General features: G+C 33.6%; 1 protein-coding gene across 1 annotated transcript; it reads left to right on the forward strand.

The window, feature by feature from the left end:
- Positions 1-1,243: 1,243 nt before the first annotated feature.
- On the forward strand, positions 1,244-3,609 carry CSN3 (casein kappa). The gene is given in 4 exon segments (XM_053655669.1): positions 1,244-1,514; positions 2,223-2,257; positions 3,161-3,323; positions 3,326-3,609. Coding segments are annotated over 4 exon segments (753 nt in total).
- The last annotated feature ends 12,834 nt before the right edge of the window (positions 3,610-16,443 follow it).

Below are 16,443 nucleotides of genomic sequence, written 5' to 3' on the forward strand. Positions count from 1 at the left end.
AATCAATGAAGTGGACCAGAAGGAAGAAAAAAATGATCAAACAAAAAGGAATGAAGAAATAAGAATTCAGAAAAATGAGGAGAAGCTTAGGAACCTCCAGGACATCTTTAAACGCTCCAATATCCAAATTATAGGGGTACCAGAAGGGGGAAAGACACAACCACCAGTGGAAAAACTATTTGAACAAATAATAAAAGAAAATTTCCCCAATCTGGCAAAGGAAATAGACTTCCAAGAAATCCAAGAAGCCCAGAGAGTACCAAAAAAGTTGGACTCAAGAAGAAACACACCAAGGCATATCATAATTACATTAGCCAAAATTAAAATGAAGGAAAGAATCCTGGAAGCAGCAAGAGCTAAGGGGACAATCACCTACAAAGGAGTCCCCATCAGGCTGTCAGCAGATTTCTCAAAAGAGACCTTACAGGCAAGAAGGGGCTGGAAAGAAATATTCCAAGTCATGAAATCTAAAGACCTACAACCAAGATTGCTCTACCCAGCAAAACTTTCATTTAGAACGGAAGGACAGATAAGGTGCTTCTCAGATAAGACCAAATTCAAGGAGTTCATCATCACCAAGCCCTTATTATATGAAATGTTAAAGGGACTTATCTAAGAAAAAGAAGTTAAAGAAACATGAACAGTGAAAGGACAACAAACTCACAGTTATTAACAACCACACCTAAAACGAAAGCAAACTAAAAGGACAGCTAGAGCAGGAGTGGAAACATAGAAATGAAGATCTCAAGGAGGGTTAGCAACAGGGGAGTGGGAGGAGGAGATGGGGGGAGAAGGTACAGAAAACAAGTAGCATAGACAGTAGATAGAAAATAGATGGGGGGGGCGAGAATAGTATGGGAAATATAGAACCTAAAGGACTTGAGACACATGGACATAAACTAAAGGGGGGGAATGGTGGGGTTGGGGGGGCAGGGTGGAGGGGAATGAAGGGGGGAATAGAACAACTGTAACAGCATAATCAATTCAAAAAAATAAATTAATTAAAAAAAAATACATTTAATATAAGCTGAATATGAAAGGACACCCAAAATACTGGAATTATTTTCAGGAGGATGGGCCCCTTGTAGTACAGGCTCCCACCACTAGGTGAGTGTTCCAGAAACCCACCTGTATCAGTGACCCAGATGGCATTGTTGTGAGAGGCTGCATTCAGCTTCAGTGAATTCTTTTTTGAAAACTCTTTCAATACATTTGCCCATTTCCTGATGAGTAATTTATGAGCATGCCTACTGACACCAGGCTGAGTGTTCAGCAGTTTTTGACCAAAAACGGCATGACCACCAATGCCCCGTCCTTTCTCTTCACCCAGTCTGTACTCAATGTTTCTCTAAATAAAAAAGCCCTCGAATGGAAATGTTTTGCCAATGTGAAACTGGTGAAGCAAAAAATGGCAGAAATACTAAAAAGCATCAAAATGGACAAGTTCAAAACCGTTTGGGGCAGTGGAAATAATGTCTCCGCAGATATTGCATCAAATGGAGAGCGCTTTGAAGGTGACAGAAGTTCAAATGTGTAAGAATACATAATTTTTATTAAAAATTCCTGCTTCTATGAGGTTTCCCCTTGTATGTTTTTCATATTTTTCATTTAAACAAATATCAAGTAAATTTGTTAGCGCAAAAGTCAGATCATCATATTAATTACAAACTTGAATATTTCTCCCTAGGCAATAATTTTTAAGACAATTCAACCATGAAGTTCATTATTACTATTTTAATTAGTAAATTGCTGTTACTTTTTGAGTGGCTCACAGGCCTTCTAGATTATATAACCATAAAAATGTTTTACAATATTTCATAATTCCATAATAAAAAGGAAACATGTTTATATTTGTTATAAAAGTTTTTAAAAGCACAAAAATTTATCTAGACCCTGCCTACTTTTTAAAAATCTTCTTATTTCTTATTATTTCTCTGAACCTCACCAGGGCGCAGAGGTACAAAACCAGGAACAACTAACAGTAAGTTTACTTTCATTATTTCTGGTAGAGACATGAACTTCCAAGTACAATTCTGTAAAGTTCAATAATATTAAAATGCCTGTGTCTAAAAACTAAATAAATATTTAAACTCCATAAGTAATCTAGTAACTATGGTAAAAAAATAAAAACTCCAGCAAGCCATCATATGAATCAACCTCAGTGTTCACCTGTAAATCTTAATTTCATTTTATAGCCTAAGTCATATTGTTTTCATTTTCAGGTGTACTGAACAACATGAGAAAACTGTCTCAAAATGTACTATGGAGAAAACAATGAAAACAAATGCAGAATTTGATGTCTCCCCAGCCTATTTTATTAAGACTTTGGGAAATATTCTGCTCCGAGCACATTTGAATATTTTCCTGCACTTGTATCTGCTTCTTCCTTTTGTTTCCCAAATATGTTTAAATGAATATTTTTAAATTTTCTCTTATGAGAAATGCCTACTTGCAGTGTAACTTTGTTCATTTGTTTCCATTTATATGGAAAAATATAGACATATTTGATAACTACACATAATCAGTAGAACAGAGATTTATAAAAAATTCCCTAAATAATGGTAATGAATAAAAACAAACTGGAAAAATGTAAACTATAAATCCAGGAATTCTCCCACATCATATTTTACTATTCTGCTATAATCCATTTAGAAAAAAACAAATGTCCCCTCAGCCTAATCTCTAGATTAAATAAAATTTTAAACTGTTATGAGTGTGTGGTGAGACTATATATATATATATATATATATATATATATACATACACTTATGTAAGAATCTTTATTTTTTTCTCTATGTGGTTATAGTTGTGTATAGTTTGTCAATGCTCTCTAGGAGATTTTTATAGCTACTGTACTTATCATAACGTTCAACAGTTACTGAGCACCTTTCATATATGCCAAGCTCTTGCCAGTGTGGTTTACATCATGAATTAATTTATCTAATTTGTCTGAAACTAATATTATTTTTAATATTAGCTGAAAATTAAGTAGAAGGAAGATGTACAAGTCATAATTTGCAAAATAATATGGTTGCTGGGTTCTCTAATATTGTACTTACTCAATGTTAAATACTACAACATTATTTCAAAAAATCTAATTTAAGATACCACTATATTCTACCATATAGTAATACAATTCTGCATAATTTATTCTTTGCAGTGTCATGAGAAGGATAAAAGATTCTTCAATCAAAAGACAGTCAACTATATTCGAATTCATTATGTTCTGAAGAGCTATCCTCACCCTGAACTCAATTACTACCAATATAGACCAGCTGTACCAATTAATAGCCAATATGTGCCTCACCCATACTATGCAAAACAAGTGTCAGACCACACGCCTAAATTCCTCAATGGCAATTCCTGCCCATTATCTACCCACTCACTGGGGTACGTCACCTATACTTATATCCATGATTTATTGTCATTCCCCCAAAGAAAATTCAGGATAAAACAGTCATTCCTGCCACAAACACCAGTGCTACTATTGAACCTACATCTACTCCAACCATTCAACCAAAAATTGTAGTAATTCCAGAAGCTTCTTCAGAATTCATCACAAGCACATCTGAGGCCACCACAGGCACATTGACTTCACCCACAGTCTAAAACTCTATGGAAGCAACAAAGAAGACAACGCAGGTAAATGAGCAAAAGAAAAAAATGAAGACAAGATTTATGGATTTATCGATATAATTGTAAACTCTAAATAGTATAAATGGATAAATTAAGTCTGTCATGAGGATAGGAGAAATTAGTTGATTGCAATTTTAATTTGATGGTGCTATAGCATTAATATGCTAGATTCCATTCCAACAAAAAATGAAAAATAATCTTTTAGAAAATGAAGAAAACTTGGAGTTTTATTATAAAACATTTTTTGACAGTTGGAACACTCCCAGATCTATTAGCTTCATTTTATTACTATTCACACATAATAGAGTAAAATAAAATGTTGAACTCATGATATTTCTTATTTCAAAAATAAATTTTCTTCAAAGATTCATACAGGATATGAGTTTGAATACATATTAATCATTTAACAGTATTCTTGCACTCTAAATTTTGTATGAATAAAGTGAAAGGAAATATGTTTCCCATACATACCTTTATTTCGGATATTATTTGTGAAAGAATCCATGCCATTAAGCACCACAAACTTCTTTTATTTTAAGATAAACGCATGGAAAAAATCTAATTTCTTTTAGAAAAAATCTAAATCTAATCTAATATACATGTTAAAAGGATACTTTCAGAGCCTTAAATATGATGCAAAATGTTTCTATTTATTATTTGAGACCATGAATAATGGCAGAGTCTAAAATAATTTGAAACTTTTGGTAAGAAGTTAAAATAAAGAGAAAGATTAATAAAGTAGAAAAAGACCAAAGAGATTAAATAACATGGGGAGATGGTCACAAAATTCTGAGTGTTTGCAATAAATATTTTCAATGCATTGTATGCTGTCTATGTGTTTTATGATCTAAAATATAACACTGTTATATGTTTCTTATATTTGTGTGACCTTAGGCAAGTCATTAATCTCTCTAAGATTTCCTTTTCTCAGAATTTTGGTTACTATGAGATATAAGCAAGACCACATATTGTAAAAGAATTATAAAAATTGATAAACCTATAAAATGTAATGCATTAGAAAAGAAAAAGAAGTAATGAATATTAAGATTTACTTATAGCTAATACCTCACATCCTTACTGAGTTTACATAGTAAGGCATAACTATTATACATCTATTTCCATATGCCTTGTCTAATTTGAAAAAAACAGCAACAAAAACCACTTATTTACTCAAATCAGCATAGGTATAAATTGTATTATTTAATTAATATTTAATAGAACATCTAGTAGAAAAAAAGAAGGTAATAAATTTTTGATGTTGTAAAATTTAGAAAACAAAATTAGAAAATTAATAGAGACAATAGGAATGCAAGTACTTTAGTATGTACTTACATATTTCATTAATCTAAAATATATTCTTTTATTATGATGATTTTAATGGTATAATCATGATTTTTATAGTTATATTTGTTCAAAACCCACAGATCTGGATTTCTAAGTTAAAACCATTCTAAAATATCACTTATAAATAAACATCTAAAGGACAGTATCATTATGTAAATATTAGGTGAAAACTATTTTCAGTTCCCTATATGACAAGTTTAAAGATTTAAGTTTAAATATTTAATTTGATAAACTCCTTGTATACTGACTCCTAGTATATAAAGAGACAAGTCATGAAAGCTAAGTAAAATCCACATATTCTAAAAACTATTAACAGGTAATGAACCATCATCATTTTTTATAGATCTTGCTAAAGCCAAATCAAGCTCTCCTTTGGCCACTTGCCTGCCTTCAGTCAAGAGAGAAATGTGATTTTCACAGATTCATCTCTGTCTCCTCCCCTTATATTGTACTTTCATGCAACATTTAATTTTTTAATTATTTCTACAGTAAAGCCAATTGAATGCAACTGTATCTTCTAACTTGACAAAAGTCTGAGGATATGCCTTAGGGAATCTTTAAAACCTTAAAATTCCAAGGCAAATTTAATGAGTTTGAGTGCCCAAGTTTAACTGGGGGCAAAGTTCATAATTTCATTTGATTCTCCAAGTACTCTATGGTCTTAACAGTGATCAAGAATGTCTTCTCCAGGATAACACTGGAACATCTAAATTTGCAGCCTAGTCATTGGGTCCAGAGAACTAAGCCATAGTGTTTCAATCCAGATGACCCTAAAGCGACTCTTTGGAATCATAGGGCCAATAGAATTAGCATTAAATTTATGTGCCCAAATGTATTTCTAACTTAAAATCATCCCTAACAACAAATTCTGGGCATAGGCAGGCTACAGATAACCACAACTACAAAAAGACTCACAGCAACAATCAAGGAGTTGATTGAGGCTCTTGATCAGCATGGCCAGTTTCCTCCAGAATCAAAGCTACAGTCTCACATCTGTTTAAACACATACACACACACACACACACACACACACACCCACAAAGCCTCAGGGACTGAGGTTCTCCCAGTTTACAAACGTTGATGAATGCTCAAAGTACAAAAATATGACAATTTTTCTCTTATTGCAAGGAAAATAAATGGGTTATTTAAGTGCTTATTCCATATTTAACACACTGTGCCAGGAAAAGTATAAATCACTCAACCCTTACAAAGTGCTTAGTCGTCATCCATAAAATCTTTTGCTTCAATCCTCAATAGATGTGACATTATTAGGAGTAATTTACAAGCTTTTATTTTCTCTTTCACTCAAATGCTAGAGTCTGGAAGAGACTCATGTTCAGGAACATGACATAACTAAGTTTCAAGCGCTAAGATCATTAATTTCATGAAAAACAATTTTAAAATGTGAAAAAGATTAAATTTAAATTATTTTTTTATTGGTGTCAGTTACACTTGTCCCATTTTTTCCCCATTTGCCACCCCTACCCCACCACTCCTACTCCCACAGTGAGTCCCACCTTTTGTCTGTGCTCATGAGTCCTCTATTTGTGTTCCTGTGCTTACCCTTTTTCCCTTCTTTCCCCCATTAACTAAAAAAAGATTGCCCTAGCTGGATAGCTTAGTTGACTGGAGCATCATTCTGTACACCAAAAATTTGCACATTGGATTCCAGTCAGAACATATACCTAGGCTGCAGGTCTGATCCCCGGTTAAACAGAGTGTTCACAAGGCAACTAACTGATTGATGTTTCTTTTTCATGTACATCTCCCCCTCTCTCTCTCCCTCTCTCTCCCCATCTCTCTCTAAAAGCAATAAACATATCCTCTGGTGAGAATTAAAATAAAATAAATGTAGTAGCCTGAAGAAGTTAGCAATAGTTCTAAGCTCATAAACAAAAGAAAGTGGTCCCTGGAATGCGCATGCATGAACAATGACAACTTCACTGTACTAGTCAGTGGGGGCAGTAGACACAATGGAAAGTCCTACAACCACAAGACACTAAATTTTACCAGCAACTCAAATGACCAACAGAGGCTCCCCAGAGACTTCAAGAAAGAAATAAAGTCTACTTACAACTTGGTTAATGTTTTATGAGGCTCATATCAGATTTCTGACTTTAAGAACTATAATATAACAAATTTCTGTTTTTAAGTCACTAAATTTATGAAAATTTGTTATGGCAAAATAACAAACTAATACAATAAACTTTTATAGTTTTCAGTGCAGAGCTTGAACATATCATTAAATTTAATAAGTATTTTATGTTATTGTAAATTATAATTATTTTAAAATTCTCTATTTTTTGTTGCTAATATATAGAAACAGTTGGTTTTATTAACTGTTTATGTAATGATATTGTTATTTTCTCTTAGTAATTGTGATCATTTTCCTGTATATTTGTCTAAATTTTTTACATGTAACACATGTCTGGAAATCATGAGAATTTCCTTTCTTTCTTTCCAGTCTTTTATTTACTTTCCTTGCTAGGACCTCCAGTATAATATTGTGTAGAACAAGTGATCAAGCATCTATCATTTTGTAGCAACAAATAAATAATACTTATTTCTTGTTATGTTCATCATTGAGCACTAGCATGGAATGAAGGGAGAAACTCACTTCCTGACTATATAACCAGATTCAGGATAAAAGAAGGATGGATACATGGATGAATAGCTAGGTGTCAAAGGCAAACAAAGAAAACAGTATGAACTGGGAAAAGGTTAATATAAAATCATTGGCAGCTATACAACTCTTCTCTCAAGGGAAATATAAGCATATAGGAATTGACACAAAAATAAACTATAAATTGTTCTTAAAAGAGATCTATATACAATAGATCTATATACCAAATAGATCTATATACTATTAAAAAGTCAGAAATTTGGGGAAAATATTTTTTTTATTTTACTACAAGCAAATTTTATTTTACTATAAGTGTAATTACTTCAACACTGTTAAAGAGCCCAAATAGTTCAATAAATCTATAACTAAAATATTGTGTCAGTAATTCAGAAAGCCCTATATTGAATGTTAAAGTACACATGTTTGAATTCTCACTTGTTTATTCATTCAACAAACAAATTTACTAGCTTAAATTATAAGCTTTTGAGGGAAATAATACTTCATTACTCTTCAAAATGGTGAGTAAAAGATGACTGTAAGCAAAGAAAAATTAGCATTATCAGAAAATTGAAAATGTAAAAAATAAGGAACATTTCACAGTGAAATTATCATCATCAAAATTGATGACAGACCCAAAGACATATGAAAGGATGCTCAGCATCGCTAGCCATCAGAGAGATGCAAATTAAAACCATAGTGAGATACCACCTCACACCTGTCAGAATGGCCATCATAAACAAATCAACAAACAACAAGTGCCAGTGAGGATGTAGAGGAAAGATAACCCTGGTGTACTGTTTGTAGGAATGCAGACTGGTGCAGCCACTGTGGAAAAGAGTATGAAATTCTCTCAGAAAACTAAAAACAAAACTGCCTTTTGACCCAGTAATTCTTCTGCTGGGATTATACCTTAAGAATTCTGAAACACCAATTCAAAAAAACATATGCACCCCAATATTCATAGTAGCACAATTTACAATAGTCAAGTGCTAGAAGCAACCTGAGTGCCCATCAGTAAATGAGTGGATCAAAAAAACATGGTACCTTTACACAGTGGAATACTACACAGCAGAAATAAAAAAAAGGAACTCCTACCCTTTGTGACAGCATAGATGGAACTGGAGAGCATTTGCTAAGTGAAATAAGCCAGGCAGTGAAAGACAAATACCATATGATCTCACCTATAAGTGGAACCTAATCAACAAACCAAACAAGTAAGCAAAATATAACCACAGACATGGAGATAAAGAACAAACTGACAGTAATTAGAGGGTAGGGAGAAGGATAATGGGAGAAAATAGGGGAAGGGCCATTAAGGAACATGTATAAAGGACACATGGATAAAGTCAAAGAGGGTAGGTTCAAGGGTGGGAGGCAGAAATGGATGGGACAATGAGGCATGGTGGAGGGAAAAAGGGGACAACTATACTTGAAAAACATATGTATGTATGTATATATGTATATATATATGTATATATATAATAAATATATATTTTCAGATTTTATCTCTCCAGAGATAAAAATCTCCAGAGATTTTATTAAATCTCTGCAGAAAAAGTCCAACCATTGTTAATATAATGAGAACAGTTTGAGTGACATTGGTATGTAGCCTGGTAGCTAAGGAGAGTAGACTGGAATGTGCATGCATGAACAATGACAACTTCACTGTACTAGCTAGTGGGGGCAGTAGACACAGTTGAGTGGTCATGTGTACTGTGTGGCTGCTGCATTCAAAATGACTGAGCAAGTAGAGCAATGAATCTGAATCAAATTTTGTGTTAAGCTTGAACATTCCTCTGTGGAACTATTTGGATAATTCAGAAAGCCTCAGCCATAAGCAACTGGTGGCTGGCAGCTTCATCACAAGAATGCATCCACTCATGCATTACGTCTCATGAAGAGTTTTTAGGTGAAACATCAAATCACGCAGGTGACTCAGCTGCCCTACAGCCCAGATTTGTCAATCTGCAACACCTGTCTTTTCACAAAGCTAAAATCACCTTTGAAAGGGAAAATATTTCAAACTGATGATGAGATTCAAGAACATAGGACAGGGTAGCTAATGGTGATTGGGAGAAATATGTAAGGTCCCAAGGTGCCTACTATGAAGGGGACTGAGGCATCATTGCCCTAAGTACAATGCTTCCTGTACCTTGCATCTTCATTAAATGTCTTTAGTTTTCATAGTACATGTCTAGACACATTCTGAACAGACCTCATATATATATCAGAATGAAGATATCTCCACTTAATACATATTTTTGTTCCCAAATGGCAATATACCTGCAAATTCTCACCTATTTTTGAATTGCTACCTACAATCTGGAAGGTAAGACCATAGTTTCTATTTAGTCAATCAAAAAATATATATTTATTTTCCTTTCAAATTTCTACTAGACAATAATTTCACATTGCCTTGACTTTGTAAACATTATCTTTTAAGACAGATGGGTTAGTCTGAAACTCCCTTCTCTAATTATTGGTTATGAACTTCATGTCAGCAACTAGTTTCCTACTTTTTCCAGAACAACCTGATGGAAATATGTCTAAGGTCATGTCAATATACAAAAATTTTATAGAAATGTGTCCAGAAATATTTTATTTTATCTTGATTGGTGTTTAAATGTGAAATTTTAACAATTTGTTTCCTCCATGTCAATAACATGTTAATAGCTATATAATATGTTGTATTGATGGTCAAAAAAAGCTTTTCTAAAACTTCCTGAATATCCTTGAATTCACATTGAAGAAGGCATGAATAGTTTTCACATAAACATAGAGCTTATAATGTTATATCATAAAATTTTCACATAAGGTTCTTTCTTACAAAAATTGTCAAGTAAAAATCAAGAAATAATGTTAAGTATAAATTGTGCTAGAGAATATGCTGACCCGTCTTTAGCCTCCAAAGTTATTTCCACTATATTCCATTTTCAATCAATATAAAAACCATAAATTGGCACACTTAAAATATTTACTTCATGAAAGTGTTATGATTAGTGTTCCAAAGTAATGACGAACATAAAAGAGAAAGGAGTCACACCTCATTATGAATCAAATCAGCGTATCAGTCATGCAGATGTATAATTGTATTAACTTTAAAGTGATTACCTTAATTCTCAGAAAAGACAATATTGTGTATTGTTATTGCACAGTCTTCATTATCATACAGGCATCCAACTATTCAAGGGCAGCCAAATCCTGACTTTGATCTTCATGAGGTTCTTGGAAGAAAAGGTGAGGAAAATTTGTCCAAAAGAATTGTTGAGTGAAAGTGTACTTGCTAAGTTAGCCAAATATCAATGGATGAAAGCCATTCTTTTCTGTTTGTGTTATACTGCTTTCCAATGAACCCCTACCCCATCAAAGTAGGAACTGAGTCTGTCTTGCTCCTACTGCATCCACAGTACCTTCTACAGAGTGGATGTCTAAAAAATACTGTTAAATGAATAAACAAATCAAAGTTGTCATTCCAAATCCAGTAATGTTAAAATTAGAAGTTATATTAAATATACCTATAAATAATAAATTATTAGGAAGACTAAATGCACAGTTTGTAAACAATATTGTCACATGGTGGTCTCAAGTTTACAAAGTAAATGATTATTCTAATTTAATTTTAACATCAACTCTTTCAGGTAAATACAACAGGGATGATTCTCATTTATAGAAGAGAAAACAGCATGGCGAATAAGTTTACCAAGATCACATAGTAATAAAATGACAGCTAAGAGTTAAACCTAAGTCTCCGGAGCCAGGTTCAGTATTCTTTTTGCCATTCTAAAATTGCCCTTAAAACTTTTTTTGCATTTTTTCCTCAAACACACTGGTGATTTTTTCAGTTATTTAGGTGGGAATCAGAGAATCTGACATGTGTTCTGGTATGCGGGTTAACATAGGTGAATATGTAAAAATGGTAAACCAGTATAAAATTAATAAAAATAAGTATGCCAAATAAAAATTATCTCAATTTCTTATTGCATGATCACAACTTAAATAGTATTGACAAATTTGATTGTGAGATAATTAAAGATGTGCTCTTCAAAATTTGAGGAATTCAGCTCAAAGAGAGAGTGGTACAGGGGTGCACTGGGGTAGACATATTTCACTAACATGGGCACTTTAAATTCACATGCTTATATTTGTTTTAAGTCAGTGGTGGAGAGAGTATACCTTCTTATTACATTCTATCAGACATTTATCTCTCCAATTCTCTTAAACTTTGGAATATTGAAGTAAACTGCAAAAATAAGCTTGATCAAATTTCAGAAATTTGGGAATGTGTAACAATATATGAATTATTCTATAACAGCAATTTAAAAACTGAATCATAGTTTTCTTAAAATGAGTGATATACATAGGAGCCTTATATTTTAACAATCAGATTTTTTATGAATTTTGCTATCAGGTTTATCATTACCCCTTGCATGTAAAAGATTATATAGAGTTCTCAACGTTCTTGGCACAGAAAATCCAAGGGGAAAATTTTTAAAGATTAACCTGAAATAATTCCATGTATCATTTTTTTTCCTGGCCCCTGCCTCCTACCACAACCAATAAGCAAATAGTAGGAGGTACTAAGGGAAGGCACTGTTGTCTTATTAGATGAAAGAACTATGTAATTAGTTCTTTGTACATGGGCAAGAATCAAGTCTTATAGACACTGGATGGATCAAAGAGAATCAAGTCCTGACCAAGATTCCAAGGAGACACTGCTTTCAAGGTAATTGTGTGGATAATGACAATGCTTCTAGAATCTTCTTTTCTCTATTAACACCTGGTTTCTTAATCAAGAACAGGCTAGAGGTTCAATTTTGGGCAGGCTGGGTTAAAGGTGCAATAGTACAACCAAATGGAGGTGATCGTGAAAAAGATGGATATAGGGGTCCTGATCAATAAACTTAGAAGTCAGCGTACAGTTGGATGCTGTCTCTAAGTAGAAGAGCAGGAGAGGGTACAGGGATATTTCTGTAAGACATACCAGAACCCTAATGTAGAGAGGAAGAAAGAAAATCCATAAACATAATTTAGAAAGAATTTCAGAGAGGTATAAAGAAAGCCAGAATAAGACAATTTCACAAAAGCCAAGAGAAGAGAGAATGACTGCTTGTTGTACACTAGAGAGAATTCCCTCCTTTAAGATAAGAATTAGATTGACAATAAACACATCATTAGCTAACTTGATTGGAGTGGTTTAAATATGTAAGTAGAATAAAAGCCCTTATTTCAATGAATTGTATAATAAAATGTGTATGTAAAGACCTTCAAAAAAAGCAGTATCACAAGTACATACATACAATGTGGGCAAGACTAGAGTGTAACTGAAGATCAATGAAAGATAGGACTGCAAATAGTTTTGTAAGCCATAAGAAGAACATTTTTTTGTCATTAGGCTAAAGAGCAACAGGAAAACAGTGAAAGTTTTAACCAGAGGACTAGAATAATCAGATTCATATTTTATAAATATCACAATGACTGTAATTAATTAAAAGCAGGAATGTGGGCAAGTTAAGAGACTATTTTGGTAATCATGAAATTGAAAACCCGATAGGTCAGGGACACTATATCTTCATCTTCCACAACAGCTCTGACTACATAATAATATTTGCTGAGTTAAGAAGTGGTACAAGTGAGATATGATGCTAATTTGCATAGGATGCTGTTGAGGAAGATAAGAGAAGTGAACTGATTCAAAACACTATCTAGGTAGTAAAATACAGAGAGGATTAAGCAATTGATGGGCATAAGAGAATGAGAAACAGAGTCAAGACTGACTCAGGTTTCCAGCTTATACTAACTGCTGGTAAATAATGTTCCATTCACTGCAATTGGGAACACTTGGAAGAGACTATTTTGTAAGAAAAGATGGTGATGTAAACTAATTCAGTTCAAACTTCAACTGAACCACCCTGTGGCTTCAAGGTTTTCTGAAGATGATCTAAAAGTTGATCCCTTGGCACTGATGGCAATAAAATCTAGGGGTTCCACCATCATCCTCACAAGACACACACCACTAGAGTAGCTCATTTATGCTGAGCTTGCTTGGTAATTCTTAACATAGCTATAGGCTGCCTTTATTTTTAATTTTGCTTTCACAAAACTCTGATATGAGGTTTTTTTCTGTATACCCACCCTAATAAACTGGCATCATGGAGACATCATACACTTTGCACCTACATAACCATCTTATATCAGAAAGAACACAATAGTGTTCTTCAAAAATTAGATTAATACAGACCAGAAATAGATTTGATAGTTCAATAACTTTGTGATGTGCACCTCATCTGAAAATGAAATAGCAATAGGCAAAGTACACAGTAGTATTTTATAAAACATTTTAAGAAGAACAGAATAGCATCCAGCAGACTAAAAATATAATTTGGAGGGAGGAGGAGAAGAACAAAACCCAAACAGTACCATCTCAGAACCTCATGGAACTTGCCCTTGCAACAGAGTAATACATAGGACACCATGTCATCCACCACAAATATAGGAGCTGAGTTCCATAAGTTGACCACTCAGTAACATACTTATATAGCTTCCTAGGACTCCATGCCACAACCACTACTGTTTCCCCAAATGATGGAAGTTGGGAGAGTAAGGCAAGTAGGATTTGTGTGTAGGGTGCACATGCACACATGAGTGGAAAACAGGTAGGTGAGGAATTTCTTAATTAATATAATTCTCAAGAAAAGATGAAACTCTTCTCATAGGTGAGAATTTAAAGAAGTCTCATTAGCAAATCAAATAAAACTAACTTTTAGTCCTTTTAAATAACAATGGTACCTTCAGAAAATATGTATCTTTTGATTTTACATCCACATTTAACTTTAATTTTAGAAAACAATTTTTCTTTATTATTTAAATTGCTACTGAAAGTTTAATTTTGTAACACAAAGCAGTTTGGTAAAACTCATCCTTCCATAGTCAAGTGCATAACAAACATTTCTCTTGTTTCTTTACTTACAGGGCTTAAAAGGACAGGATGAAAGCTTTAATCCTGACCGGACTTATCCCGGTCTTTGCCGTTTGTTTCTCGGTAAGATTCTATACACTTGAAAACTAAAAGAACTACCTAAAAATGAGAGCTACATAACAATGAGATGGGGTTCAGTGTAAGACTATGGCATTGCATTTCTAAAATCAGAACTGAGTCACATGAGATGGAAAGAAACACAAGCAATTACCTTCTACTTCTAACACCCATGGAAATATTCAAAATCACCTGGAATTTGAGGAGAAGGGGCAAAAAAAAAAAGAGAGAGAGAGAGACATGGAAGGGAAGTAAAGAGAAAAGAGGGAAAGAAGCAGGAGAGAATAACTATTAGTTGAGGGGAATAAGGTATGAGAAAAATCTCCAAATAAATTTGGAGGAATATAACTAAACTTTAAGGAAATCACCAAGACTTTACTTCTCCTAATGTCCATGTTCCTCTACCACCTGTATTTTAAGGACGGTCCCTTCTGAAGTTTGAAAAATGAGGGTGAGTTTATGCATGTCAAGTTTGTTTTTCACTTACCCTCCAAGTCTAATTATTAAGTTCTCACAGTCAAAGGCTATAATATGTTCTACAACTTAAGATATAAACACAGTGAGCCCTGGCCGGTGTGGCATCACCCCGCAAAGTGAAGTGTCACTGGTTTGATTCCCAGTCAAGGCACAGGCCTGGGTTGTGTGGACCAGGTCCCCAGTAGAGGGTATTCGAGAGGCAAACAATCCAGGTTTCTCTCACATCAATGTTTCTTTCCCTGTCTCTCTCCGTCCCTTCCCTTCTCTCTAAAAAATAAATATTGAAATTTAAAAAATAAAAATTAAGACATAAATCTAGCAAAAGGGAAGATAATCTCATCTATTGGTATCTAAAATAAAATTTTCTTGTATGTCGTAAATTTGACTTATCTAAAATATAACATGTTCAAATAGGTTTTACATACTCTTCTGAGTGAGCTTGGCTCTCTCAAATTTTATGACATTTGTTTTCCTCTTTTATATCTCTTGCAGAATCTTAAAAAATACCCTCTTCTGCTCTTCTGATTTAATTATGTATGCACTGGTCACTAGTTCCTTATGTCTCTTTTTGATCAGATAGCATTGTTTCTAGTAACATTAGAATTATAGGTGAGCTTCAAGTGTCTGTTCAATTCTGTTTAACCAGCCACGCTTCGCTTCGAGGATCCACTTTTATGCCACTGCTATTATTTTCCCATAGAATTCTCCCCACAGCTTTCAATGCCTCAGACAAAGCTTTTATAGGCAAAAGAAACTGAATTTTTTGTTTAATATTTGTAATATTAAACTTTCTGTTTTCAAATATTTCTCTTTCATATAATTTCTAAACTGACCTTTTGCTATACTTTCAGTGAGATTCATGTAACATGGGCATCTATTTGATTCTTTGGTTAATTCCTAAAGGACATGACAATGATATTCACTCTGTAGTCTTACTTTTCTTAAGTTTATTGGTAGTATTTCAGGAAACCAACTAATTGGATTTTATAAAATTACATTTTTGTATTTGACTGGATTTTCATACTAAACACTTTAGCACTGAAGGTAATTACCAAGTATTTTTTCTAATCACCCACATATTTGTGCCTTGTGATTTTATATTCATAGTATAATTTATTCCAAATTTATATTGCACTCAAAACCAAAGCACCTCTCAACCTAAAAAGCAGACCAGTTTCTGTAATTGAAATGAAAATAGAAAACAATAATGGACTGAATATTACACTTGGTACCATCTTGTTTTTCCCCCTGCAGTTCAGTGGGAGTCAGCAATCACAGCACTGGGCAATGGCAAAGGCCATCAACAGCCGGCCAGTGAGAAGTTCCCCTG

This window comes from Artibeus jamaicensis, unplaced genomic scaffold (genome assembly GCF_021234435.1).
Source record: "Artibeus jamaicensis isolate MK-2021 breed Jamaican fruit bat unplaced genomic scaffold, CSHL_Jam_final scaffold_1031, whole genome shotgun sequence".
Taxonomy (NCBI): domain Eukaryota; kingdom Metazoa; phylum Chordata; class Mammalia; order Chiroptera; family Phyllostomidae; genus Artibeus; species Artibeus jamaicensis.